Here is a 27,741-nt window from a genome sequence, read left to right on the forward strand (position 1 = left end):
TTATTTCACCGTACACTTGCATTTCAGCTTTATCATAATTTGCTAAGCGTTTCCTTGTTGGTAATGGGGTTAAATTCAATTTATTAGCATCATGCCGTGAAATAGTGGATGCACCACTGCCAGTGTCTAATTCAAACTCTAGGGGAAACCCATTTAACCTTAAAATTTCTCTATATGGTTCCTCATAATCATCGACAAAATCAATAGAATTCACATTAACATCAAAAAGTTTCAATAAATCATAAGAATCATGGAAACTTTCATTAACAGGAATATGCTTACTAGTAGACTCCTCTACATCATGCACTGTATTAACATTCCTAGATTTATTTCTAGCCTTTTTATTGGGACACACTGTACTACATGGCCTTCCTTGCCACAGAAATAACATTTAGCATTCTTAAATCTACAATTATTAGCTAAATGGTTATCGCGCCCACAATGAATGCATTTACTTTGAACTTTACAATAATCACTTTTACCTCTCCCTTTAGAGTCTGCACTAGAATTAGGCCTAGGCCTAATTACCTTATGCCTAACCTTGTTAACAGTACCTGCAGGCCTATTATCTATAAAAGAACTTGAAGTAGGACTACATTCAGTAACATAAGCAGTTTCTAAATTGGTAACCTTGGCAAGTAATTCACGAGAGGAGATGATTTAAACTCAAAAGGATCAGCTAATAAAACCTTAAAATATACTTCATTATCAATACCAACCAATAATTGTTCCTTCAACCTTCGGTCAAAATCACTATTAAATTCACACTGTTGAGCTAACAATTTTAGTTCTGCATAATATTCCTTCACGGACTCACTACTTTTCTTCTTCCTCTGTAGGAAATCACACAATGCTCTATGATAACTTGGTTTTGTTATAAAATGCGACTTTAGTTGATTTACTAGGCATCAAATGGAACTGCAGACGGCAATTTCGGTGCTGTTAACTTACAGATCGTGGAAAATGTCTCTACTCCAACTGAAGAAAGCAACAAAGCCCTTTTTGCTGTCGCCTCTGTTACTTCATTTACTTCACAATTCATGGAAAATAGATCCAGCCAACAAGATAATTCCAACTTATCTGGGTTAAACTCGGGAATTGTCGGTCTCCTTGCTGCTGCCATCCTTCCTGACAGGGTATGGAACTTCGGTAGTCCCCAACAAATACAGCTGAATTCAGGCTACTCGAATACTGGAGTCTGGACGTTGGCCAGGCCTAAACTGGTATGCTAGGCTAGATACGCCGGCTGTCGTTGGTACACTAACTCTCCTTCAATGTGACATACCTCTTCGTACACTGATCCCATCCTCGTCGCCACTGTTGCATTCTCGTCCCTTTAGTACTTAGGTCCTAAGAAGACAGGGTGGTCATTCACGTACTTTATTATGGTATATCAATTACAAGTAAGGAGACCCATGCTTATCCTGGCTTCCCAGTTCGTGGATGGCGGGAGATCTTCACAACAACTCCCAGAAGGTTCAACATAGTAGAATGAGAGAGTAGTGTTTCTCAATACATTACACACACTTTTCCTTTTTGTCTCTCTTATTCATTCTCTTCTCTATATCCTGTAATTTCTGCATTACAGTTTGCATTGACGGGTCAGAAGGCGTATTAGCGTCTGGGTGCAGCGAAAAAGGCCGAGATTCGGTCTGTGACGTCATCACGCTTGCCATATCAGAGTGTGACGTATGTTGTGACATCATCCCTCTCGTAGGGAGAGACTGAGAGGTTTCTGCTGGCAACCGCACGTTTGCTGCCAAACTACCTCCCACGTTCTGCATCGCTGTAAATACTGAGTGGGATGGTGAAGCCGCGGCATTAATTCCCATAAATTGCAAGCCCGGGGGATGAGGAACATTCAGCGCTGCCGGACCCTGCTGGAACCGTGACGTCATATAATGCGCAAGCAGACCATCCAAGGTTGGTACGCCTGGTAGGCCTAGCGCTGACCACGTACCATCTAACCTATGCGCTTGAGTAGCAGGAGCCTGGAACAAAGATGGCGGATCTCCCCCTCTACTTGCTGGGAACAAAGGAGAGTGCAAATTATTCATAAAATTACTCAAGGCCCCTCCTGACGTTTTCGATACAGAACCGCTAGGAGAAACCGAAGGGGTATGAGACAATTCAAAAGCAGGTGGAGAAACATATGGAGCAGCCTGGTTTATTACCGATACAAAAGAAGCCGGTAGGTTTGGTCATCCAAAGATGGCGTCACCCTTCCTTTTGTATTGGCTTTTCCCATAGAACTTCTTCCACTGTTCCACCGACCAACCGCGACAAACAGAACACAGATTATTAACCGTACATACGTTTTCCCTGCACCTACTACACGTTGGATGAGGATCTGTCGACACCGAAGTTAGAACCTAGAACATGGAAAGCCACTGACTCCTGGGCATTTCCTTTGTCTCCTCTTCGAAACGGTAGACGATCCCGATGTTGAGGCAAAATTCTCCATCATACCACGTATACACTCTTACCACACACTGATCACACTTGGAGAAAGAAAAGGAATGAAAAATAAAAAATGAAATGGATAAAGAACGGGCAAACTGAAAAACCGGCTTTAAATGACATAGACAGTAACACGTCTTATCTTAAAGCGGTAGAAAAATAACTGATGGGTCACAGGTAGCCGTGGCATTCTGGGTATACATGCCCCGTGACCTGGTATAGATGCCATTAGTCCCTGGATCTCACAAGTGTAATTTTAATTCTACTGGTTTCCAGCTTGGCGCTAGTAAATCCTAATGTTAAGACCTCAGGTTTGTTTCGTGTATGAACAAACCATTTTTATCTTATGCATATGTATATATTACTATTGACATATTCGAGAAATAATTCAATATCAATGAAATCAGCTTTAATGTATGCGAGCCAGCTGAGGAAATGTAAACACAGTTTTGGTTGCACTCACAGAAACATTTATCTTTCAATAACCTTTCAAAAATTTTAATGATTGTGTAATTACAGTAGCAATAAAATTTAGGATAATGTTCATTTTCATTAAAAATTTGTTACCATTTTGGTGAAATAACACAATTTTGGATTACATACAACTGTTTGGAACAATTCAGTCATATGAACGATAATTATGTATGATAATGATCATACATTAGACTAAACTCTTTGCCTCCATCTCTTTATCTCATCTTCTCATTAAATAAACTAAATATGTAAAAGAGAATGATAAAGTATTGTTAGTAATGCTCTACTCGTTGCATAAACTGCTGTTTTGCATGGATTTCAACCATCGTACGATATTAAATAATTATACCATATTTATGTTGCAAATGACATTTAGTACAATAGAACTGATATATTTTTTATATTACAGTAATGCATGCCCTATCTTGAGATGAAAGATCGGCAAGGAAATATACTGCTAAATTTAAGCTGCAAGTTGTAGCTGAAGCTGAGAAAATAATATTCAAGCTACTAATGACTATGAACTATCCTGCATTGGCAACATGGATGGAACTCCCCTAAACTTTGTTGTGCCATCACACTCTACCCTAAATACAATTGGAGAGTAAGATATTTTGATAAAAACTATTATGCATGAAAGAGCACATTTAATTGTTGCTTTAATGTGTATGACAATGGGACAGAACTTTCCCCCATGGTAACCTTGAAATGGAAACTGATAACTAAAGAAAAATACTCGAATGATATTGTTGTCCACATTCACAAAAAGATGAACAATGCAAATGGCACATGATTGCTATATTTGTAGTTTATAAAACAATAGTAACATGAGAATACTGTACATAGTACAATATCATTGGATACTGTGAAGTAAAGCTCAACTTTTTTGAAGATCCATGGAAAAGATGTATATTCATTATGTCTGTATTTTAAACTATGATCCTAATATGTGAATATTACATACACTAATTTTATGTTATGTATGATGCACACTTCTTAAAATTAGCTTCAAAATTAGGTCTTCAAAACACGAGTATATACGGTAAACAAAAGCTAGCCTATGCACAGATGGTTTTGTAATTTAGCAGTCATCTTAAACAACAGATATGAGATAATGTCATGAAAATTTACCATAATGTTTTAACCTAATCTTATCCAAAGGTCATCTTATACACAGTAATATACGATATGTATTGTGAATGAAGGAAATATCAAATATCATTAATACCTTGGGGAAATACCTCAGTGAGAGGAGGGTAGGTATGGCTATTGGAAGGGCGGCAGAGCAGTTGAATGAAAGGCTAGGAACAAGAGAAGGAGAAAAGGATATCTATAAGATTTCAAACTTGAGGAAAAGGCAGAGACAGGAATGGGTAAATTGGGTGTCATCAAGGACAGTGATGGAAATATATTGTACAGGGATGAAGACATTAAGAAGAGATGGCGAGAGTATTTTGAACAACTGTTAAATACTGAAAATGAGAGAGAGGAGATGGGGAAGCAAAGAGGGTGGAGGGACCAGTGATAAGAGATACAGAAGTGAAGAGAGCATTAAGGAAAATGAAGAATGGTAAAGCACCAGGTCCATTGGAGTTCCAAATTGAAATGATCAAATTAATAGGTACAGAGGGGGAGAAATGAATGCTAAATTTATTAAAAGCTATATGTGAAAAGGAAGAAATTTAGAGGGACAGAGAGGAGAGTCTAATGGTGTGTATATATATATATATACAAGCAGAAGGGACTAACAGAGCATGGATTGAAAGATTTAGAGAGAATACTGGACGAGAGATTAAGAGAGATTGTAAAGATCAGGAAACAGCGGGAAAAGGAACAGTGGATGCCATCTTTATAGTAAGACAGCTACAAGAAAAGAAGCTAGAGGGGAACCAGGAGCTCTGTTGTGCATTTATGGATCTAGAGAAAACATGAGGCGTTCACAATATTAAGGGTTCCCAGAGCTCCAAGTCCCATTTTTTTTTTTCTTTGCTCCAAAGTCTTCTAAAAATATCCTTATTTTCCCCATGGAAAAGCATACTTGCATATGTAGAGTCTAAAGTGGTCGAAAATCCCATTATCTAACAAAGGATGCACGTTTGAAAATAGCCAATTTTCAAATGAGTTTTTCTCACAATATTTTTTTTTTAATCAGCCCCCTGGAGACACTTAATATTGTGAATGCCTCAAATGATAAAATCCCAAGAGAAGTGATGTTTTGGTGTTTGAGGAAAAGTCAAGTCCCAGAAAAGTTGATTAGGCTGGTCGAGATGATATATACAAGAAAGAGTACAAAAGTAATAACAGCAGTTGGGGAAACAGAAAACTTTGAAGTTAGCGTTGGATTACACCAGGGTTCAGCATTAAGTCCATTTTTTTTTGTGCTGCTCATGGATGCGTTAAGTGAAGAGATCAGGAATGAAGAGCAGTGGGAGTTGTATGCCAGTGATCTGGTGATTACTGCTTAAAATGAGGAGAACCCACAGAGATGGGTTGGAGAGTGGCAGAATCTTTAGAGGGGGATGGCTTAAAGGTGAATGAGAATAAAACAGAGGTTTTGCTGAGCAGTAGGGAAGATAGAGACAGAACAGTAATACAAAAATTCTACTTTAAGCAGAGGGAGGATGGAGGCTGAAATTGACAGTAGGATAAAAGCTGCATGGGGGAATGCCAATCAAGCTAAAAGTCAAGATCTATAACACAGTGATAGACCAGTGTTAAATGTATGGAGCGGAAACATGGGCTCTAAGAAGAAAAGACGAAGTAAAGCTTGAGAGAACAGAGGTGATAAGAGTTACGACTGAGATAGTATGGGCATGTGTTGAGGATGGATGACGAGGAGGGAGTGAAGAGGGCTTGGGAAGAACCTATTAGAGGAAGAAGATTGAAAAGAAGACAGAGAATTAGATGGCGAGATAAAGTGAAAGAAGATATGGAGAGAAGAGGTTTGGTGGAGGATGATGCCTTTGATAGAAGGCAGTGGAGAAGGTGCATCAGGCAACCAACCCCTCAGTGTAGGGATAAAAGTGGGAAAGATTATATAGCTTTTGTCATTGCAGTATGTCAACTGCCTTTGTCACTGCTGAATGTCAATAGCCTTCATCATTGCTGTTTGGCAAACAACTTATTACTTAATGATGTAACTAAATAAAATATTAACAAATTTTAATGGCTAAGCACTACATAAAAACTATTCGGTACACTACATAGTAACTGAAATAAAATTAATATAAAAACTTATCACCACTCAAAACAAAAACAACATGAATACAAAAGCTTACTATGACTCAAAAATCTAGTCAGTACGCACAAAATTTACATCTGATCAGCTGACTTAACAATACTGTACTATTCTTGTTATTATCTACTCAGCTTAACTCCTTGCACATAAGGATTTCATATTTCAAGAACTCAATTATGAGAAAATACTGTTAAAATGAATATAAAAAATAAAATAAACCTAGGCTTTCTTGTATGAGATTCCCTTTTGGCATAGGCTTTTAGAAGTCCTTAAAATAAAATCATTCCAACGTGCTTTACTATTAATTGGCTAAGCAAAATAAGGCTCCACATAAATAATACAAATCACTTAAATAATGAAATTAGGAACACAATCTTTCTAAAAAATTAGGAACACAAGCTTTCTAAATCACAATTATCATTTAATCAATAAAGCTGAAAATTACTAAATGCTCTAAATATCGATCACGACAGTCAATAACACAACTCAGAAACATTTGCAATAAAATCAATTCCAAAAGATCATATACCTGTTCACCGGTCTTGAGGGAGATGAATGTCACTGAACAAAACTGAGGGCCAGGACCAGCCGAGTCACAGAGAGCGATGATAGGTCTTTTAAGAGAATAAATATCTACAGCACTCGATGATGTAGTAGGAGAGGGAAGAACTTTAAGGGTCCGTACAGCACCCTGCCTCCAAGATAAAACCTCCACTGCCTCTCCATTCACAGGAATCACCCATACCTGTTAGTTTAACAAAGAAGTTTCATTATTTTCATCATTAATATTCACTTCTTTTAAAATAATTACGTACCAGGAAATTGTTAGCCTGAAATAAGATATAGAATACACTGATTTACAATTGCATGCAATTACTCTTAAAATGACTGAAAAATTTAGCAAAGCAAAAAATGAAAAAATTTTAAAAACAATTTGTGTTTGTATGGTGTTTTACATTGCATGGAACCAGTGGTTATTCAGCAACGGGACCAACGGCGGCTTTACGTGACTTCCGAACCATGTCAAGAGTGAACTTCTATCACCAGAAATACACATCTCTCACACCTCAATGGAAAGTCTGAGAATTGAGGTGGTACGCCAACCCAACTTTAAAATAATTTGTATTTTTCATTGCTTACAAAACTGAGATCTTAACAATACGATAATTTTCAAGTGCCAAGCTGGAACTAGTTAAACAATCAGAGATTGTATAGCAGGAATCTCTGAAATCTAGCAACGCTGGCACACATCGGGTGAAAGCTGGTCAAAGACTGCACAACCCACGCCATCATGTCAAGTATTTGCTACTGAAAAGAGGGTTTGATTATTTGATAATACAGTGTTCCCCCGTATTCACGGGGGATATGTACCAGACACCCCCGTGAATAGTTAAAACCCGCGAATAGTTAAAATCACCATTAAAAATCCTTATAAACTTGCCTATCTTGAAAGTTCAGATACCAGATGTAAACCTTAAATAACATCCTACTTCAAATATACCAAAACCTCCGCCAATTTGTATATCAAACTGTCATTTACTCCCCGCCCTCCTTCCTCCAAGTGGATAAAAAGACTGGGAATCACCATTTTTTATTAATCTTATTAATATTTGAAAATTACTTATAAGGTAAATAATTTATTTATACTACAAAACAAATAAGCATACGTAAGTAAGAGAGAGAGAGAGAGAGAGAGAGAAATGTTATTGTTATTGTTGAATCTCATTAAACTTAATATTATTTGAAAACTAGTACTATATATTATTATTTTACCATAAAATGTAGTAATGCCCTTAAAGATATATGTACTGTATACATTCACTTCCAGCCCAAACAGAGGGCGAGAGTTACCACTATGACATAGGTATTTCATGAGAGCGAGAGATAGAGAGAGAGAGAGAGAGAGAGAGAGAGAGAGAAATTACATGATCTAGAGCAGGGGTTCCCTACGTTTTTGCACTCGCAACCCCTTACCCAAAAGCTTGAAACCCAAGCGACCCCCTACTAGCAGCAGCTTGATTTACATTTTTAATTTTCTGTGGAGAGGGAAAGAAACATCTAACAAAAAAAAATATTCAAGAATCCTGTAATTATATATTAGCAAACTAAACCACAACATTGGTCCAATGCTAATTCACAAAAATAACAATTATTCTTACAATAGTATCAGCATAGGTTTCAACAGCTATCCAGCCCAGCTAGTAGGATGCCTGATGTTGCATTTGAGAGGCAAGCTCTGAAATTTGTGGCTGAACGTTTGTTAGAGCCAGCGAGTCTCATGTCATCTCCAACATCCAGTCTGTTCCTAGTTTTAATTTTTATATTGACTAGAGTTGAAAATCCTCTCACACAAGTACGTAGAAGCAAATGGAATAAGGACACGTAAGGCTATCATGCTGATTTTGGGGTATGACTGATACATAGCACACCGAACATAGTCACCGATTTCACCTTGAAGAGATCACGAGCTGGAGGGTCGTTCCTTAGATCCAGAAATTCATCTTAGATCTCATCTGGGATAGTGGATACATCAAGTGCATTACATAATGGGTTCCTTACCAGGGCCTCCGGTTCCTCTGATAGCTCCTTAACCCTTAAACGCCGAAGCGGTATTTTAAAAATCGTCTCCCGTATGCCAGCGGTCTACGCGAGTGAGCCCCGAAGCGGATTTTTTTTTTTTTTTTAAATAAAAGCACGCTTAGTTTTCAAGATTAAGAGTTCATTTTTGGCTTGTTTTGGCTCGTTTAGTATGCAACCATCAGAAATGATAAAAATATCATTATATCATATATAAATATTGGGATATATGACAGAGCAAAAAAAATTTCATATATGTAATTGTATACAAATCGCGCTGTGAGCAAAACGGTTAAAGATAATGAGTTAATTTTTTTTCGTTGTATTGTACACTAAATTGCGATCATTTTGGTATATAACACATTGTAAAACGATCAAGGCAACACAGAGAAAATATTATCACAAAATGATGCATGAATTCGTAACGCGTGGATGTAAAAAAAAAAAAAAAAAAAAAAAAAAAAAAAAAAAAAAAAAATATTGTGCTAGAGACTTTCAGTTTTTTGCAAAATGAAGGTAATTGATTGAATATTAATAGACTGTGTGTGTTGTAGCTTACAATTGCAATTTTTAAACTATTTCGGTTGAGTTAAAGTTGACCGAAGGATGAATTTTTTCTATTTATAGTTATTTATATGAAAATATTTCAAAACTGATAAAAGCTACAACCATGGGTTGTTTTTAGTTGTATTCTACATGAAATTGTGCACATTTTCATATATAAAACTTTATGTAACGGCTAATTTAAAATGTTGCAAGCATTACGACAATCGGACGAAAAAATTTATGATTTTTTCAGAAGAGCTACCGCGCGGACATAAGGAAAAAGTTTATTTCATAAATTCACCATAAATCGAAATATTGTGCTAGAGACTTCCAATTTGTTGCAAAACAAATGTAAATGATTGAATAATACTAGAATGTAATAGTTTTAGCTTACAACTGCTTTTTTTCACCATTTCAGATGGAGAGTAAGCAACTGCATCACTCCCCAAGGCGGTTAAGAAAAAAACTAACCATGATGGTGTGGGTTGCGCAGTCTTTGACCAGCTTTCACCCGATAAGCGCGCAAGTTGCCAGATTTCACAGATGCCTTGCTTTACAATCTCTGATTGTTTAACCGGTTCTAGCTGGCCGCTTGAAATTTATTCCTATTGTTAAGACCGAAGGTTTGTTTCACATATGAACAACTAGCAATTGCAAATCCCATTATTAACCATCTTTGAACATCAGGCAAAAATATTGAGTTCCTCTCAGATAAATCATCCCCAACATCACAAGGATCCTTCTGTTTAATCTGTATAGCAGTTGATGCATTGGTGAACCAATTTAATTTAATCTATTAGTGTTCACTTTCCTATTTTGCTTAGTGAGCTTCACTTTTCATATGACAGAAGTGCAAACTAGTCTTTTTTACCAGTGCTTCTACCTTGCATCATTAAAATAACCTCAGATTCCAAGTACCCTTACCTGCCTGCTAAGGTTATACTTATACTGGAATCCCTCGTTTTTGTTATTATCACCTACTTATTATGGAAAAGCTTGAATTTAATTTGCTGTTCTTCATTTCCCTGTCTGGTTAGTAAAGTTTTGTTTTTTGCTTGATGCTAAGTTCTTCCAAACCTTCTAGTCATTTAGGGCAGGGCAAGGGTGGGGTGTGGCATTGCCATGTCTGTCGTTCTTTATCAAATTGGTTTTTGTTAATGTATGCACTGCTAGCCTAAAACATGATAAAACATCAATTTTTTATTTTCATTATAGAGTATTAAGACCTCTTGAAATGTTCTTGTACTCAGTAAAAATATTAACATGTTTTTTCTTGAAACATGGCCAGTTTTCCTAGAGGACTCTGGGCCGAGTTAAGCTGCCCTTGGGTCATATAAGATATGCAATAAAGAATAAGCATAAACACATTTTTCAAAAGTAGATGTTAACTTAAAATATACAAAAATGGCAAGTAGGGTGATAAAAAGAATCTTTACAAACTTAAATAGTAAATGAATGTGTACAGAAATATAAATTTTAAGTATGATTACAGAATGAACTCTGTGATACTTTTCCTACAAGAGGAAAAAAAATAAACTACATGCCATAAGAGAAGAGAGCGAATCACCTGTCATATACTTAGGCACTGAATATTCCTCCACATACATACATAGTATATGTGTGTGTGTGTTTGTGGGTATACATATGTAGTATGTAACGTCTTATGTGTATGCAACTAATCACTTGTAGAGGGTCAAGTGAAGAAAGGATAAATGGATATCAGTCTCAAGGTCAACGTAGGGGCAAGGACTATCCCTAAAAGAAGATTTAAATGACCTCATGGCATGTAGAGGTCGAATTCAGATATAAGAATATGATGAGTAGGGGAGTAAAAAAAATCTCTAAACAAAAATATTGCAGAACTGTGTAGAGTATTTTAAAACACAAAAACTAATAGTGAACTGTTGACTATTTTTATTTTAATAAAGGGAAAAAAATATACGGAAATTGTATATTTCTTAAGGTTTTGGAGAGAATGGCTCTGTGCATACCTATGAACAGAATTACTCCAAGAATATCTGTGTGTGTTTGTGTTTTTGTATCAGATTTTCATTTCTATGAGATAAAAAAAACCTCCGTTTGACTCAATACATTAAGAGATTTACCAAGGATGCATTTGAGAGTAGGGCCAAACAAGGATTATTATTACTCCCAAGGGTAAGGATTAACAAGGAATAAACGCGGTCACTTCCAGCCATACATCAGCAAATATGTCAGGGTCTGCCCACACAAACTTGGGGCTGGTTTATGTTGCTCACACTTGATACTGATCTGCCAGTCATATTGGGGTCAATAGTAACCACCTCAACTTTCTTGTTATACCTGCTGTAATTGGTTCATAGACCAGTGATTCCTTATCATATATTGAGGTCCTCTGTTAACGCCTCTCCAGAATCCTCAGTCCCATCCATTAAGAAGTGGGTTTCTTCGGACAATGCCCAGCCTTCACCATACCTTCCCTTCAGTAAATCCGTGGATGTGCTCCATTAAGGGGCCGGCCGGCTAATGCCATTTTTTAAGGACAAGACTTTGATATTCATACCACTTAATAAGGTGACTTGGGACATCTCCAAGGCACATATGATTTTTGCCTCTGACCTTCGGTTTTGTGATCCCAGGGAGATTTATCCCGAAAATAACCATTTTTCAAATTCTATCTCCTCCCTTGATATTTAATATTAAGACCTAGGATTACTACCATATATAGACCTGATGTAGACCTCCAATCGAATGAGGAGTTTTTTTTCTAAAAGTCATTTCTGGGCTCAGCTCGTGTCGGCCTATGAAAGTATCCTTAATATCATTCTTTCTAGGTAAAATTAACCTAAAATTACCAGAGAAAAACAAAATTAAGAAAATGTCAGTAAAACTGACTCGCTCACTCTTAAAAAGAAGTGTCGGTATGATAATAGGGGCGAGTGTGGAACACTACCACGAGACAAACACCAATTAGAACTTCCCATCAGAATCCCCCCAAGAGAGAGCTGATACCAACGGGCGATGCAGCCTCTACTACTACTACTAGAGGACGCCACGGACAGCAGCGCCCCTAGCGGACATCCTTAATTTTTAGCGCTAGCGACAAGTCGCCATTTTTCTTGTGCTGTGCTATTTCTGGATTTACCACTGTTTTCTACCATGGAACGCTCAGCTATTGCCACGGCTAAGTTAAGTAACTCATAAGTAATATTTTACCACATTTTTATCTTCCGGGTACCAGTATTTTCCTCTTAATAGGTCATATACGGTTCCTTGGTTGTCTCGTGGCGGCGCCATGCTGCCTCGTAAGAATTCCCGGTCCTCCATACTGGGACTTCTTATACTTATGGGCTTACTTTATTACGTTCATTGTTTTTACATCGAGTTTTAGCTAGTTCAGCCCTCCTACCATTTCTCTTAGTTTGGTATTTAGGGCTATTTTGTTATTCTGGCCCAGCATCCCGGCTCTTGCTCTTCATCGGCTATCGCTGGCTCCGAGTAGGCCTCTGTTTCTTGGAACAGTCTGCCTCCTCCTGGGCTTCTTTCTCTTTTACTAAAAGTGTCTTTTCCATCTTTTCGATGTATTATTTCATTTAGGGTGTTAGGCTAGCCTAGGTGCTTGTTCCTTGTATTGGTACAGCCTGGTTCACGTGGCCCTCTCACGGTTGTGTTGCTCGCGGCCTAGGCCACTAGCGGTCACGTGTCCCATCGCACCTTACCCTACCCCCGCCCTCCCCTTATGGTATAGGGAGGAGCTGGGGGACCCCTTGGTTGTCATGACAACCTCAGTTGCCTTCTCTCACCACTTCTCTGAGGCGGCCAGGGGTTCCTCCCAGCGGGGGGTATAGGGCGACCACTCATGAGGTACCGAGTCTCCATGCGGTAGTTGGTGAGGCGGGGAGGAGTAGGCCATCCCTCCCCCCTCTCTCTCGCTCCCGCCGTGTTTCTCCGAGTCCTTTCCCCCCTCCCCAGTTGCTCAGCCACCTGCCTCGCTATACGAAAGGAGCCTTCCGTCGCAGCCGGGGCCCCTTGGCACCTTTGGTTTATGGGTTACTGGCTCCGCTAGCGGGCGGGGTGGGCACCTCTAGTGGTCGGTTGCTTGCCTACTATATCCTTTCATCTCTCCCCCGCTACCGGAAGAGAGCTTGTCTCTTACCCGCGCACTCTTCTAGTAGACGGGCGGAGGAAGGTTGTTTTATTATCACTATGTTTAAGGATATACCCTAATTTTACAATGAATTGTATTATATGATTGAATTTATTTCCATCCCCGCCATTTTCCGTCGTGGTTTCCTTTTACCACCACTCCTGGTTGGTTTCTCTTTTGTGTCTCCGCCATCAGCGGAGCTATAGCCTAGAGATCACAACCAACCTGGTTACCACACGTATTTTGGCGGGGCTCTGGTTTAATCTAACTTTATCGCTCCGGCACAAGCGGAGCATCTGTTAGACTGTAAGTGTTTACCTGGTACTCATGTATCTTTCCACTTACAGGCTACCAACTGCCAGGTCCCAGCGTGTAACGCGACGCTGTTCGACCCCTGTGGACATGATGAGTGTAGGTCTCACGCCCCCTGCTGCCACGTCTTACAACGAGATGATCGTCTGCCACCCTGAAGCCTGCGCCATCTGCTACGACCTGGTCGGTCAGCTGGGAGATGGGGTAAGTCCCTTATAGGCTTACTTATCATTTTACTAACAACTTTTAGTCGTAAGTTTGTTAATCCCGTTCCACTATTGGAAGCTAATCTTGCCTTTCTTTCAGGCTACCGGTGTGAGGGAAGTCGCCCTCGCCACCCTGAAGGCGTGGGTGGGCGGCTTCGGGAAGAACGCCGCCAAAGGCCAGCCCTACATTCTGGATAAGAAGCTGGCCGTCCAGATCTTCCCCGCGGGCAAGTCGACTGGTTACGTTGACCCCTTGTCCGCTGCCCCGCTGATAGCCTCCATCCAGCAAGACCTCCAGCAATCTTTTGGGGTCGTAGCCTCCCAGGAGTCGGTCCCGGACGTCGCTGCCCTGGACCTTAACATCGAACCTATGGCGGTAGGGGTGGAGGATTTGTTGGTTGAGGTAGGTGTGTCGGGCGCCCAAGGTCTTTCCTTGGGTGCTTCTGGATCTTCTCCTGTCCCCTCTTCTAGTGCTTCATTCCAGGCTTTATGGGATCTGAGATCCTACCCGCTCTCCCGCTCTCTCTGTACCCCCGAAGGAGAAGGGACAGAGAGAACCGAAGACTCTGGCCAAGACAACTTCTAAGAAGTCGTCTTCGTCTTCTTCGGCTAGGAAGTCGTCAACTTCCTACGCCGATGCGGTGAAAGCAAAGCCGAGCTCTTCTCACCTAAAGAGCTCCAGAAGCAAGGCTTCGAAGGAGAAGGCTCGCGCTCCCGCCGAGCCACTGCCTTCTCCCGCCTCCACCGCTTCCACTCCGGCTACGCCGGTAGGGTAGCAGGTCCTAGCACCTTTGATCCCTCTGCTTTCTCAGCAGGGGTGATGGAACAGGTGGGCGTGCTGGTGGGCTCGCAAATCTCCGCACTGGAACAACGGTTCGAGCAGATGTTGCACAGTTGTCAAACACTCTGTCTCAGTCTGGCCAATCAATTCAAGATCTCTCTAACAGGATGAGAGAAAATGAGGACCGAGTAGCTGGGCTATCTCAGGTTCCTCCCCCAGTCTCCCCAGCGTCAAGCACTGGGATTCTTCAACTCCCGCCATATGACTCTTTGCCAGCTTTCTCTATGGAGAACCCTTGGAGAGTAGCTGCCTATGCTCCGTTCAAGGATGGAATGATCTCTATCTCGGAGTGTGGAACTCGAAGGATTGAGGACTTCGAGTTTTACCCTCCGGGTCTGACGCAGCCTTTCATCGGTTATGCTAGGCTGACGCCAACGGCTCTGACGAGGGAAGACAAGATCTCTAAGGAGTCGGTCCTATATAGTAGAGATCACGCTCAGCGGGAATGGGTTCACTGCCTTGAGGACTGGGAGTGTACGAACACCAAACTCCAGGCCTACAAGAGTCCCTTCACTATTTTCGCGACGGAAGAGGAGGTTTCTCTTCCGTTCGCCACGAAATTAGTGGAGAAGTCCCTTCAGGCAGTCCTCAAGGATGAGCCCATCCCACAGTTGAGGGAGGCGGAGTCTACTTCTCCGCTCTTCCCGGCCTTCGGAGAATTGTGGGAGAACTTGCCAGCTACGTTCACGCTTGGTAAGCTCAAACCGGAACTGCGCCATGGACCAGTTCGGCGAGAAACTACCAAGGCTGCCGGATTCCCTAATCCAGGCAGAGTTTGATGCGCGAACCAGGTTTGGCAGGTCCCTCAATTCCCTTATAATCACGGAAATGGCTGCCCTCTCTTATGCTACGGAACCGCTGTTCAAGATTCTGGCGAAATCTCAGTTCCAGACGGTTCTAACGGACGCTTTTGACTTCTTCCAGGCTAGGAGGAACTGCCGAAAGCATGTTCTACAAGAGTGTACCATTAGGCATGAGCCGAATAGACTCTTGGCCTCTAGCATGTGGGGAGCGGATCTCTTCCCAGAGTCCGCGGTGAACGAAGTACACCACGAAGCTGCTAGGCTCAACCAGAGCCTTAGAGCTAGGTGGGGTCATTTCCTCAAAAGAGAAACAGGAGTCCGTTCCCACTGCTGGTAAGAAACCGAAGAAGGCTGGTAAGAGGTTCCAGCCATATAAAAAACTCCAGCAACAGCAGCAATTTTTTGCAGGCGGTCCCGGTTACCCAACAAGGACAACCTGCCAGTTCAAAGCAGAATCAGCCTATCCTCCTGTTGCCCCCTCAATCTCAGCCATCCACTTCCTACGCTATCTCGCCGGCCTTCAATCCTGCATATGAGGCTCAAGGCTACAATCAGCCGAGAGGTAGGGCGAGAGGTTTACTTTCGTCAGCGTGGCGCAGGAAGGGGTACGAGGAGCAGACAATTCAGAGGAGGGCGTGTTGGTCCAACCCGCCCATCAGCAATGAGGCTCCCCAGGTAGGAGGGAGGGCTGTTCCTCTTCCGCCACAGGTGGAGGTTCAGCAATTGGGCACAGAGCATAGTGTCCAAAGGATTGGGCTGGAGTTGGATCAAAGATCCTCCTCCAATCAAATCATTCCACCAGATACCGTCAAAGGAATTGACAGATTACGCGGAAGAACTCCTTCAGAAAGGAGCTATTGCGAGAGTCAAGCATCTAAAATTTCAAGGTCGCTTATTCAGCGTGCCAAAGAAAGGCTCAACAAAAAGAAGGGTAATCTTAGACTTGTCAAGCTAAACTCTTTCATTCGTTGCGACAAGTTCAAGATGCTTACCCTCTCGCAAGTAAGGACCTTACTTCCGCGTGGAGCCGTCACATGCTCCATCGATCTTACAGACGCATACTATCATATCCCTATAGCCAGGCACTTCCGCCCATTCCTAGGATTCAGGCTAGGAAATCAAACATTCTCATTCAAAGTGATGCCCTTCGGTCTGAATGTAGCCCCCAGGGTATTCACAAAAATAGCAGAAGTGGTTGTTCAACAATTGAGAGCTCAGGGAATCATGGTAGCAGCATACCTCGACGATTGGTTGATCTGGGCACCAACAGTCGAGGAATGTCTCAAAGCCACCAAAAAGGTAGTTCACTTTCTGGAACATCTGGGGTTCCAGATAAACAAAACGAAATCCAGACTTACTCCGGAATCTCGTTTTCAGTGGCTAGGAATCCAATGGGATTTGTCTTCCCACAATCTGTCAATTCCAGTGGCCAAACGGAAGGAAATAGCAAAGTCTGTCAGACAATTTCTCAAATGCAAGCAAACGTCAAGAAGAAACCAGGAGAGAATCCTAGGGTCTCTTCAGTTTGCTTCGGTAACAGATATCCTTCTGAAAGCAAGGCTGAAAGATATAAATCGAATTTGGCGGTCAAGAGCAAACTCCAAATATCGAGACAAGTTGTCAGTAATCCCACAGATCCTCCGCAACCAACTACGGCCTTGGTCAAAAGTAAAAGAAACTTAGCCAGAAAGTACCCCTTCAATATCCCCTCCCAGTGTTAACCATTCACACGATGCATCCCTGTCCGGGTGGGGGGGATACTCTCAGTTCAAACAGGTTCAGGGGACTTGGTCAGTTCAATTTCGCCAGCTCCACATAAACGTGTTGGAAGCAATGGCAGTATTTCTCACTCTGAAGAGACTGCTTCCCCCGAAGAAGTCTCATCTAAGGCTAGTTTTTGGACAGTGCAGTGGTAGTTCATTGCATCAACAGAGGAGGGTCCAAATCCAAGCATGTGAATCATGTCATGATAGCCATCTTTGCATTAGCAAACAAACACAAATGGCATCTGTCTACCACTCACCTGGCAGGAGTAAGGAATGTGATAGCAGACGCCCTGTCCCGGTCAGTTCCTCTGGAATCAGAGTGGTCTCTGGACGACGGGTCATTCCAGTGGGTAAGCCGGAGAGTCCCAGGTCTCCAAGTGGATCTCTTCGCCTCACAAGCGAACCACAAGCTCCCTTGCTATGTGGCCCCCAACCTGGACCCTCTGGCTTATGCCACGGACGCCCTGTCGTTGGATTGGAATCAGTGGAGGAGAATTTATATTTTTCCTCCAGTGAATCTTCTCTTGAAAGTCCTAAGCAAACTAAGGTCTTTCAAAGGGATAGTAGCTCTGATTGCTCCGGACTGGCCCAAGAGCAACTGGTATCCTCTTCTTCTGGAATTGGGTCTCCGACCTCAACGGATCCCCAATCCCAAGCTATCACAATCAGTACAAATGAGGACTGTGTTCGCTTCCTCAGGAATTCTCCAGACCCTAACTTTATGGACTTCATGAAGTTTGCGGCTAATAAAGATGCTGATATTGACCCACAGAATATTCTCTTCCTAGAATCAGATAAGAGAGAGTCAACCATTAGACAATATGACTCAGCTGTTAAAAAATTAGCATCTTTCTTGAGAGAATCGAACACTACAACCATGACAGTTAATTTGGCTATATCCTTTTTCAGGTCCTTGTTTGAAAAAGGTTTAGCAGCTAGCACGATTACCACTCATAAATCGGCTTTGAAGAAAATCTTTCAAGTAGGTTTTCAGATAGATCTGACTGAATCTTATTTCACATCTATCTCTAAAGCCTGTGCTAGACTTAGACCTTCTCAGAGGCCTACTACAGTTTCATGGTTCTTGAATGATGTCCTCAAACTAGCTTCAGATACTGACAACTCATCCTGTACATTCATAATGCTCCTGAGGAAGACATTATTCTTATTAAGCCTAGCCTCAGGAGCCAGAATTTCAGAACTGTCGGCTCTATCCAGGGATGCGGGTCATGTGGAATTCCTCCCATCAGGAGAAGTTCTACTTGCTCCGGATCGTAGCTTTTTTAGCCAAAAATGAGGATCCTCTTGCAAGGTGGGCTCCTTGGAAGGTTATCCCACTTCCACAGGATCCTTCTCTCTGCCCAGTATCAACTCTTAGAGCCTTTCTATCTCGTACTTCTTCAAGATCCTCAGGTGCTCTCTTCATGAGAGAAAAAGGTGGTACTTTGTCAGTAAAAGGTATTAGACAACAAATCCTTTACTTCATTAAACAAGCCAACCCTGAGTCATTCCCAAAAGCACATGATATCAGGGGAGTAGCCACCTCAATTAATTATTTTCAACATATGAATTTTGAGGATCTTAAAAAGTATACTGGATGGAAATCCCCGACAGTCTTTAAACGGCATTATTTAAAGTCCTTGGAATCTTTAAAGTTTTCAGCAGTAGCAGCGGGAAACATTGTTTCCCCTGATACGTATAGTAGTTGTAGTATAGATCCAGGTCTCCTTTCTACCTACATCAGCCAACATGCCTCACCCTATCGCCAGGCTACTCGAAGATCATAGCCTTAGCCGTTGAATCATATAGTGGATTGTCCCTTATTTTTTTGCTAGGGACATCCACACTTGTACTGATAATGTACTTCAGTGTACCTACCCTTATTTTTATGCTAGGGTAGGACACATGGTTTGTATATTTCACCATTTTTGTATTTATGATGAACTTCAGTGTACCTACCCTTATTTTTATGCTAGGGTAGGACACAATGTGTTTGTATATACTTTGCAATGCTTGTATTAATGATGGACTTCAGTGTACCTACCCTTATTTTTATGCTAGGGTAGGACACAATGAGTTTGTATATTTTGTAAATTTGTTAAGTAAATCCTCTTTTCTTTATATTACATGCATCACTGTAATTTTCTGTAATTACCATTTAAGTACTTTAAGATTACTAACGTTCTATTGTTTTACTGTTTAGTATAAGTTAGTTTAAGTGCTTAGTTTGTATGCTGTAATTGATTTACTTATATTATATCCATCATTTTACACTGTTTTTCATTGTCCCTTTTTTCCCATCTTTGTCTGTTTTCTCTGGTATTCTTTCATAGGCCGACACGAGCTGAGCCCAGAAAGGGATTTTGACGAAGGAAACATCCTATTTCTGGGTGATTGGCTCGTGTCGCCCTATGAAACCCCCCCATCTATGGTTGTTTCCCCCCCTTGCAGGACAAGATGTATTTTAGTTGTTCTTAGATTAAGGATGTCCGCTAGGGGCGCTGCTGTCCGTGGCGTCCTCTAGTAGTAGTAGTAGAGGCTGCATCGCCCGTTGGTATCAGCTCTCTCTTGGGGGGATTCTGATGGGAAGTTCTAATTGGTGTTTGTCTCGTGGTAGTGTTCCACACTCGCCCCTATTATCATACCGACACTTCTTTTTAAGAGTGAGCGAGTCAGTTTTACTGACATTTTCTTAATTTTGTTTTTCTCTGGTAATTTTAGGTTAATTTTACCTAGAAAGAATGATATTAAGGATACTTTCATAGGGCGACACGAGCCAATCACCCAGAAATAGATTTTTCCTTCGTCAAAATCCTTTTTTTGCTAGATATGAATTTTCATTATGGTACAAAAATAAACCCTATAAATGAGAAAAAAACTATAAAAAAAAAAAAAAAAAAAGACGACAAAAATTGGAAAAAAGGGCTTGATTTGATTGTTCTATAATGTCTTTCTGAGTTATATACCAAATTCCAATGTTATAGCTTTAAAACTATGTGAGAAGATATATTTTGAAGGTCAATAAGTATAGTTTTGAGATACGGCATTAAAAGTTTTCCTTCGTATTTTTATATAGACAATGTTAATAAATAATGATTATTATGACTATATTTCTTTTTTGTGTATTAATAAACCAAAACTATTTTATTTATCATAATTTAATCATAAATGATGATCCCTTTGCTCATATTGTAGCCTGGGCACTGTGTCGGGTAAGACGGGGGCACTCATTCCTACGCAACTCTCTCTCTCTCTCCTTCACTAACTCGGCTTATTACAGTGAATTTTCTTCTTCTGTATGTTACCGAGATATTTTCCTTGCATTTTCCTCTTTGGCATGATGAAATTCTTGCCGAAACAAAAGATAAACAAACGTAAATGCAAGAGAATGTCAGAGGTGAAGCTCGAAGGTGTACTCTCTTTTTTAAAACAAAGACAATTTAATAAATCATGATTATTATGAATTTCATAATTCATTTTTTGGGGTAATGTTAATAAACCAAAACTATGTTATTTATCATTTAAATTTTTGGGCGATTCTAAATGAAGATTCCTTTGCTCAAAGATCGTAGCCTGGGGCACAGTGTGAAGTGTGCTGTCAGGCAAGACGGGGGCATTACTACGCAATCCTCCCTCTCTCTCTTCACTAACTACACTAATATCTATACAGATGCCATTGCTCACAATTTCTTTGACAATAATTATCAAAATTTACAATAACAGAAGAGATATTGCATTTTCTTGTATGGATCAATGTTTTTGGCTTATTGAGTTACGTTTACTAATTACCCTGTAACTACGAAAGTAAGAGGAATTTTGACGAAATATTTCGTATACATATTCTCAATTGCCATATGAAGCTCCATAAATTTTTTCATGACTGCATTTTTCACCCTATACCCCCATATATAACGGTTCCGGCCGGCCCCCTTAAGAGGAACAAAAATATAACTGGGATGCTCTTGTCATGCAGCTGCTTCTTCCACTTCTAAGGATTCTTCTTCTCCCAAGAGAGCATTCTTTGCTGATTGCTCCTTAAGCCTGTCACCCATGAGGCAAATATTACTTCAATTACTTCTACTCTGTTGATTTCCTCTCCTGTTAACTTATATGCTGTTGACCTTGCCGCCTCCATCTTTTCTGTCACCAGTAATCTCTACTGTTGTTCCAGCTTCTAGGGCAAAGCTATGAGAAGTCTAATGAATCAAGAACAACCAGGGTCACCCACTAGCTTTTCCTTTGATGTATTATTACCATGAGCTTCAACTGTTACTCTTTTCACCACATCAAATCCCTTGCAACTGTTGCATCCTCATGAAGTGCTACTATTATCCATCCTTGTTGACTACATCTGACACTACTTTTGGACTTATATCTCAGCAATTTCAATCCACCCCCTCTCTCTAACATCACCATCATTGTTGACATCCATCTTCATCCTCACAGAATACTGAAAAATGCATTTAGTGCTCTTTACCTCAGGAATAACCAACATAGGAAGCACTGAACCTCCAAATCACAACACTTAACTTTCAATCACTAATTCAGAGAAGCTCTTCCATGCATTATTATGGTAAATCCAGTGACTCATTGGCAGTTCCTTAGTCAATCAAAACCTGTTAGACTAACTCCTAAAATAATAAAGCCTTCACAAAAGTGCTTAACAGGGTGTAAAATATTTTCAGCATCAAACATTAGTACTTAAGGAAGCCTCAGTTATCAAACTTCAAAACAATAATAGAACTCATTAACCAATAGTATGACTTCATGATAAGTTGGTTATGCATTTTGATTGAAAACATATGATTAGGAATCTACTTTTATAAGATAAAATGTGTCCAGCAAGTTATGTAACAATATATCATAGAAAAGCAGGTTCTCTATCACTCTCTCTACATCACTAGTGGGCTTGTTTTCCAGAATAGTTTATGAGCTTAAATTCTTCTTATCTTGTGTTAAGCCTGGTTTGTCTGTAATGTTGACTTCAAGATATGAATTTGATTAACATATATATAACTTTGGTACCACTCTGATTTGTAAAATAATTTTCTCAGGAACCCACAGCTTGTGTTGGGTCAAAGTAGCTTCATTGCATAAAATTTCATAATTGTTAATACAATTATTGGACTGATTTTCAGACCTTATTTTAAAAAACATGACTTTGGTGATCTGATAACTAAAACAATGAACCCCAATGTGTTAAATCCCATGCAATTGCCTGATTTGGTATCAAGTTGAAATAACAACCTCCTTCTCTAAAATGCACCTCCATTTTAGGTAATCAATGAGCAATGTCTGATTTGGGAAAAAGCTGCAATACACCAATCTTCTTCTCTAAATGCACCCTTCATTTTAGGTAAACAAGAGCAACAAATTAATCTCTTTTGTTTGATTTTTTTTACGTGATAATAAGCCTATTACAGCAGTTTCATGTCAAAATATTCACAAACAATACTTCTGCAACTCCATCTGTCTTGTCTAGCTATGATAGCCTTGGCAATGGAACATCTTATTGCAGCCAAAGTTAACCTAGATGCAACAGAGGCAATTAACATTGTAGTGTGGTTAATTAAGGGAAAAGTAGATTGAAGAAGTTGCACTGTATGTATATAGAAATTTGTAATGTATGAAAAAAAACTTTATAACAAAACACATTTTATACAATCTCATCATTTATAACTATATCGTCTTACTTCAAAGCAACTAGTTTCAGTTGTACCAACTTATTTTTTTTGAGACGAGAATTAAATGTCCTCCAAGATGTACTGTGTAAGAGTGGACAAGGGTAGGTGGAAGAACAGAACTGCCAGCATAGAGAAGTCCAAGGCACATTCCTTCAACAATACCAGATTCCGAAAAGATCACTGGTCATTTCCTCAAGAACAATGCAGTAATGTATGACCCCAATGACTTTAGAAGGAGCCTCTTCAACTCAGCCTATTGAGGTTTCTGGAGTAAAGAACCCTTAGGTCCTACCATCCTCACCTGACGGGAGGGTAAGATCCAAACATGGAGAATGCTTGGATAACCATGCAGTCGAATGTCCCACACAGACTAGGTAGGCATGATCTAATCAAAAGTTTGCCTCAGTACTAGAGCCAGTCAGAAAACCAGATCTGCTGGAATTGCCTGTAAGTCCAAGATTACCTACAAATGCACAAGGCACATGCTAGATGGCAACTTTTCATTGATGGTCAAGAATGGTACTGAGGATGAGGGCATGGTTATCCAAGTGATAGTGCACCTGTACACACAGCAGGCCTGTTCCAGAGCACTGGGTGATATTCATACAATGCTAAAATACCTGTTCTATATTGCAAAGAAAGCACTGGCAAAAAGAGAACAGTCCAGGGCAGTCCTCCTATCTACTGATGACTGAACAGGCAACAACCAACTGGGCACAAGCAAGCTTGTGAACTGGGGGCTTCTCTGATCATCTTCTTCCAAGAACACTTAAATCTTCCAACAACATTAAGGACATAGAAAAGGCAGGTTTCCCAACAGGAACAGGAGATACAGCAGCAGCAGAGGTCATGGCCAATAAGTCTGTTGCCAAAGAAAGGGCTTACAGGAGTAGAACTCCAAGTCACAGCCATGAGTTCCAAACAACCTGCAGGGAAGGATCTTCAAAGGCTCCAGGGAAAGCCAAAGAGCCTTCAGTACCTTTCTAGTCTCTGCCAAACACTTGGAGATGTTGAAAAAGAAGTGCAAGAGTGATCACGTAGGGAATGTCCACCAGAATCAGCTGTCTTGTCATGAGCAGAACAGGAGGTTCATTACTCAGCCTTCCTATTCCACACTTACCCCACAGCCCATGCAGCCTTGGAGGAACATCGAACAATGAAGGAATCACCACCAAAAATGATCTCAAATGGATACTACTGAGAAAGGGAGGGTATTACTTTTAAATAACAGTGATGTCCATAAAGTATTTCCTCCCATTGGTTTCAAACTTTTGCTAATGGGAAGACAACCTAACAGTACACTCACCATAAGCTGCAGTCAGAGTATAACCATGGGAAGACAACCAAACAGTACACTCACCATAAGCTGCAGTCAGAGTATAACCATGATCCAATATGTATGAGTACTATCAATGTTCTTCTCACAAGGGGAACCAGCACTTATCATCCTTACAAGTATTACAACAGTCAAAAGCAAAGCCAATAAAAAAACCATAAAAGCAATTTAAAGTTTAACAACCATTATAAAAAGTCCAGTAGCATGGGCACATCTTCACTATAATATAACCAATAAAAACAAAGAAAAAATTAATATTCCAGTGAGTAAGTGGTATCCCACCATCTTAACCCTTAAACGCAGAATGGACGTATTAAACGTCGAGTCAAAATGTCTCCCGTTTGCCGAATGGACGTACCATACGTCGACTCAAAAAAGTTTTTTTTAAATTCGTGGAAAAATGATATAGTTATGATACAATAAAGTTTCATACATACTTACCTGGCAGATATATACATAGCTAAGACTCCGTCGTCCCCGACAGAAATTCAAATTTCGCGCCACTCGCTACAGGTAGGTCAGGTGATCTACCGGCCTGCCCTGGGCGGCAGGACTAGGAACCATTCCCGTTTTCTACTCATATATTTTCTCTTCCCCCTGTCTCCTTGCGGGGAGGCTGGGTGGGCCCTAATATCATATAATCTGCCAGGTAAGTATGTATGAAACTTTATTGTATCATAACAATATCATTTCATACAATCAACTTACCTGTCAGATATATACATAGCTGATTGGCACCCTTCGGTGGAGGGTAAGAGACAGCTACTACTGGAATAGACAGGTAAACAACATATGTTGTAGGTATAAATAAAACCTTGGTTCCTACCTGATAGGTGGTAGACTTCGTGGGTGTTTGCCCGTATCCTGCATCACTCAAGAAACTTTAGCGAGATATGTGATCTATGGCCAAGAATTCTTGTGGGTCTGCCGAAGGGGTCTTATCCACTTACTCGGCAGAGCCTGAAAGGACTTTGTCAATGGGTGCTGATCCACTTATATGACAACACACCTTATTAAGGAGCACACAACCAATCCCGACCACCTGATCCTAACCACCATGTTAGTATTAAAAATTGCTCCGAGTTATCCCCAAACTCTTCGCAACAACCATAACTCAAACCAAATTGCACACGCACACAATAATTTTTCCAAAAAAAAAAATTTTTTATGATACTCATCTAATAAAAGATATCACAAGAGTTCCTTACTGAACGAAAGTGACTGGCCGCCTGTGCGGCATCTGCACTTGTTCAGCAGAAAGTCTAGAACATATCTATTAGACTTATGTATTAATTAAGGATTGGTGTTAGCTCCTGTACCCAGGATTGTGCCCGCAGACACGAAAGGACCTAAAGAAAAACATTTTTCATAGGTCACACGAACGTCCTTCAAATAGTGAGAAGCAAACACAGAATTACATCTCCAATATGTCGCTTCCAAGATATTCTTTAGTGACATGTTTCTCTGAAAAGAGAGAGACGTAGCCACTGCTCTCACTTCATGAGCTCTTACTCTCAGGAGTTTGAAAGAATCATCCGTGCAAGCCTTATGAGCGTCCGTAATGACGTTCCTGACAAAAAAGGCTAAAGCATTCTTAGACATAGGTCTTGATGGATCCTTCACCGAGCACCAGAGACCTTGTCTAGAACCTCCCAACTGTTTCTTTGTCTGTATGTAAAACTTTAAAGCCCTTACTGGGCAAAGAGACCTCTCCGGTTTCCCTGCTGACGAGACCCGATAAGCCTTTTACTTCGAAGTTTCTCGGCCAGGGATTCGAAGGATTTTCATTCTTCGCCAAGAATAATTCTTTGAAGGAACAGATGGCTGAATCTAGATTGAAACCCACTTTATCACTCAGGGCGTGCAGCTCACTAACTCTTTTCGCCGTCGCCAGTGACAAAAGAAACAAACATTTTCTCGTTATGTCACGAAACGAGGCCAAATGCAGGGGTTCAAATCTCGCTGAGGACAAGAACTTAAGTACCACGTCGAGATTCCAGTTAGGGGAGAAGTAATCTTAGACTTCTTGGTCTCAAAAGATCTAATCAGATCACGTAGATCTTTATCGTTTCCCAAATCTAGGCCTCTATTCCTAAAGACGGCCTTTATCGTGGCCACGGAGAGACGCGATTCTTCTCTCAAAAATAACAGAAAAATCAGCGATTTCTGTTACAGAGGTACTGGAGGAGGACAACTTCTTCGACTTACACCACCTTCTAAAAACTTCCATTTCGATTGGTACACACGGATAGTGGAAGTTCTCCGGGCTCTAGCGATCGAGCTTGCTGCTTTGCTAGAAAAGCCTCTCGCTCTGACAAGTCTTTCGATAGTCGAAAGGCAGTCAGAGCGAGAGCGGGGAGGTTTTGATGAAACCTCTCGAAGTGTGTTGTCTGAGAAAATCCTTCCTTTGTGGGAGGGATCTGGGGAAGTCTACCATCCACTCCAGCACCTCTGGGAACCACTCTTGAGCTGGCCAAAAGGGGGCTATCAGGGTCATTTTTGTCCCCTTTGATGTCACAAACTTCCTGAGCACTTGCCCCAGAATCTTGAATGGGGGAAATGCGTAAACGTCTACATGAGACCAATCTAGCAGGAAGGCGTCTACTGTTAGAGCTCTGGGTCTTCTACTACTGAACAAAAGACTTCCAGTCTTTTTGAGAGGAACGTGGCAAAGAGGTCGACATGAGGAGTCCCCCAAAGAGACCAGAGATTCCGACAAATTCTGAGTGGAGGGTCCATTCGGTATGAAGGACCTGGTTCCTCCTGCTCAGCCTGTCTGCTCTCACGTTCCTTACTCCTTGAACAAACCTCGTCAAAAGAGAGATGTTCCTTTGAGATGTCCACAACAGCAGGTCTCTTGCGAGCTCTTAAAGGGCATACGAGTGAGTACCTCCTTGCTTTCGAATGTATGCAAGGGCGGTTGTATTGTCCGCATTCACTTGGACTATCTTGTTCCTCACTAAAGGTTCGAAGCTCTTTAGGGCTAGGTGTACGGCAAACAGCTCTTTGCAGTTTATGTGCCAGGACACTTGAAGAGCATTCCAAGTGCCTGACACCTCTCTCTTTCCCAAGGTTGCTCCCCAACCTTTTTCCGACGTGTCGGAAAACAATACAAGGTTTGGGTTCTGCGTTTCTAGGGAAGTACCCTTGTTTTCCTTCAGTGGGAGTAACCACCATTCTAAATGGCGCTTCATCAGAACTGGAATGGGAAAACTGTCCGAGAGAAGCCCTGTCTTCATGTTCCACGATCTTCTGAGGAAGAACTGAAGCGGACGGAGATGAAGTCTTCCTAGAGGAAAGAACTGTTCGAGCGAGGAAAGAGTCCCTAATAGGCTCAACCATTCCCTCGCCGAAGTACGTTCCTTCCTTAGG

The 27,741-nt window shown here is 40.9% G+C and overlaps 1 protein-coding gene across 1 annotated transcript in view; it reads right to left on the minus strand.

Moving 5' to 3' along the window:
• Nucleotides 1-6,578: 6,578 nt before the first annotated feature.
• The window catches only part of LOC135221322 (BCAS3 microtubule associated cell migration factor-like), a 41,294-nt gene continuing 20,131 nt past the window's right edge, over nucleotides 6,579-27,741 (minus strand). The window contains exon 3 of the mRNA XM_064259127.1: nucleotides 6,579-6,917. Coding sequence (XP_064115197.1) covers nucleotides 6,594-6,917 — 324 coding nt within the window. The 3' untranslated portion in view covers nucleotides 6,579-6,593. The remainder of the gene's footprint in view (nucleotides 6,918-27,741) is intronic.

Source organism: Macrobrachium nipponense, chromosome 2, assembly GCF_015104395.2.
Source record: "Macrobrachium nipponense isolate FS-2020 chromosome 2, ASM1510439v2, whole genome shotgun sequence".
Lineage (NCBI taxonomy): Eukaryota > Metazoa > Arthropoda > Malacostraca > Decapoda > Palaemonidae > Macrobrachium > Macrobrachium nipponense.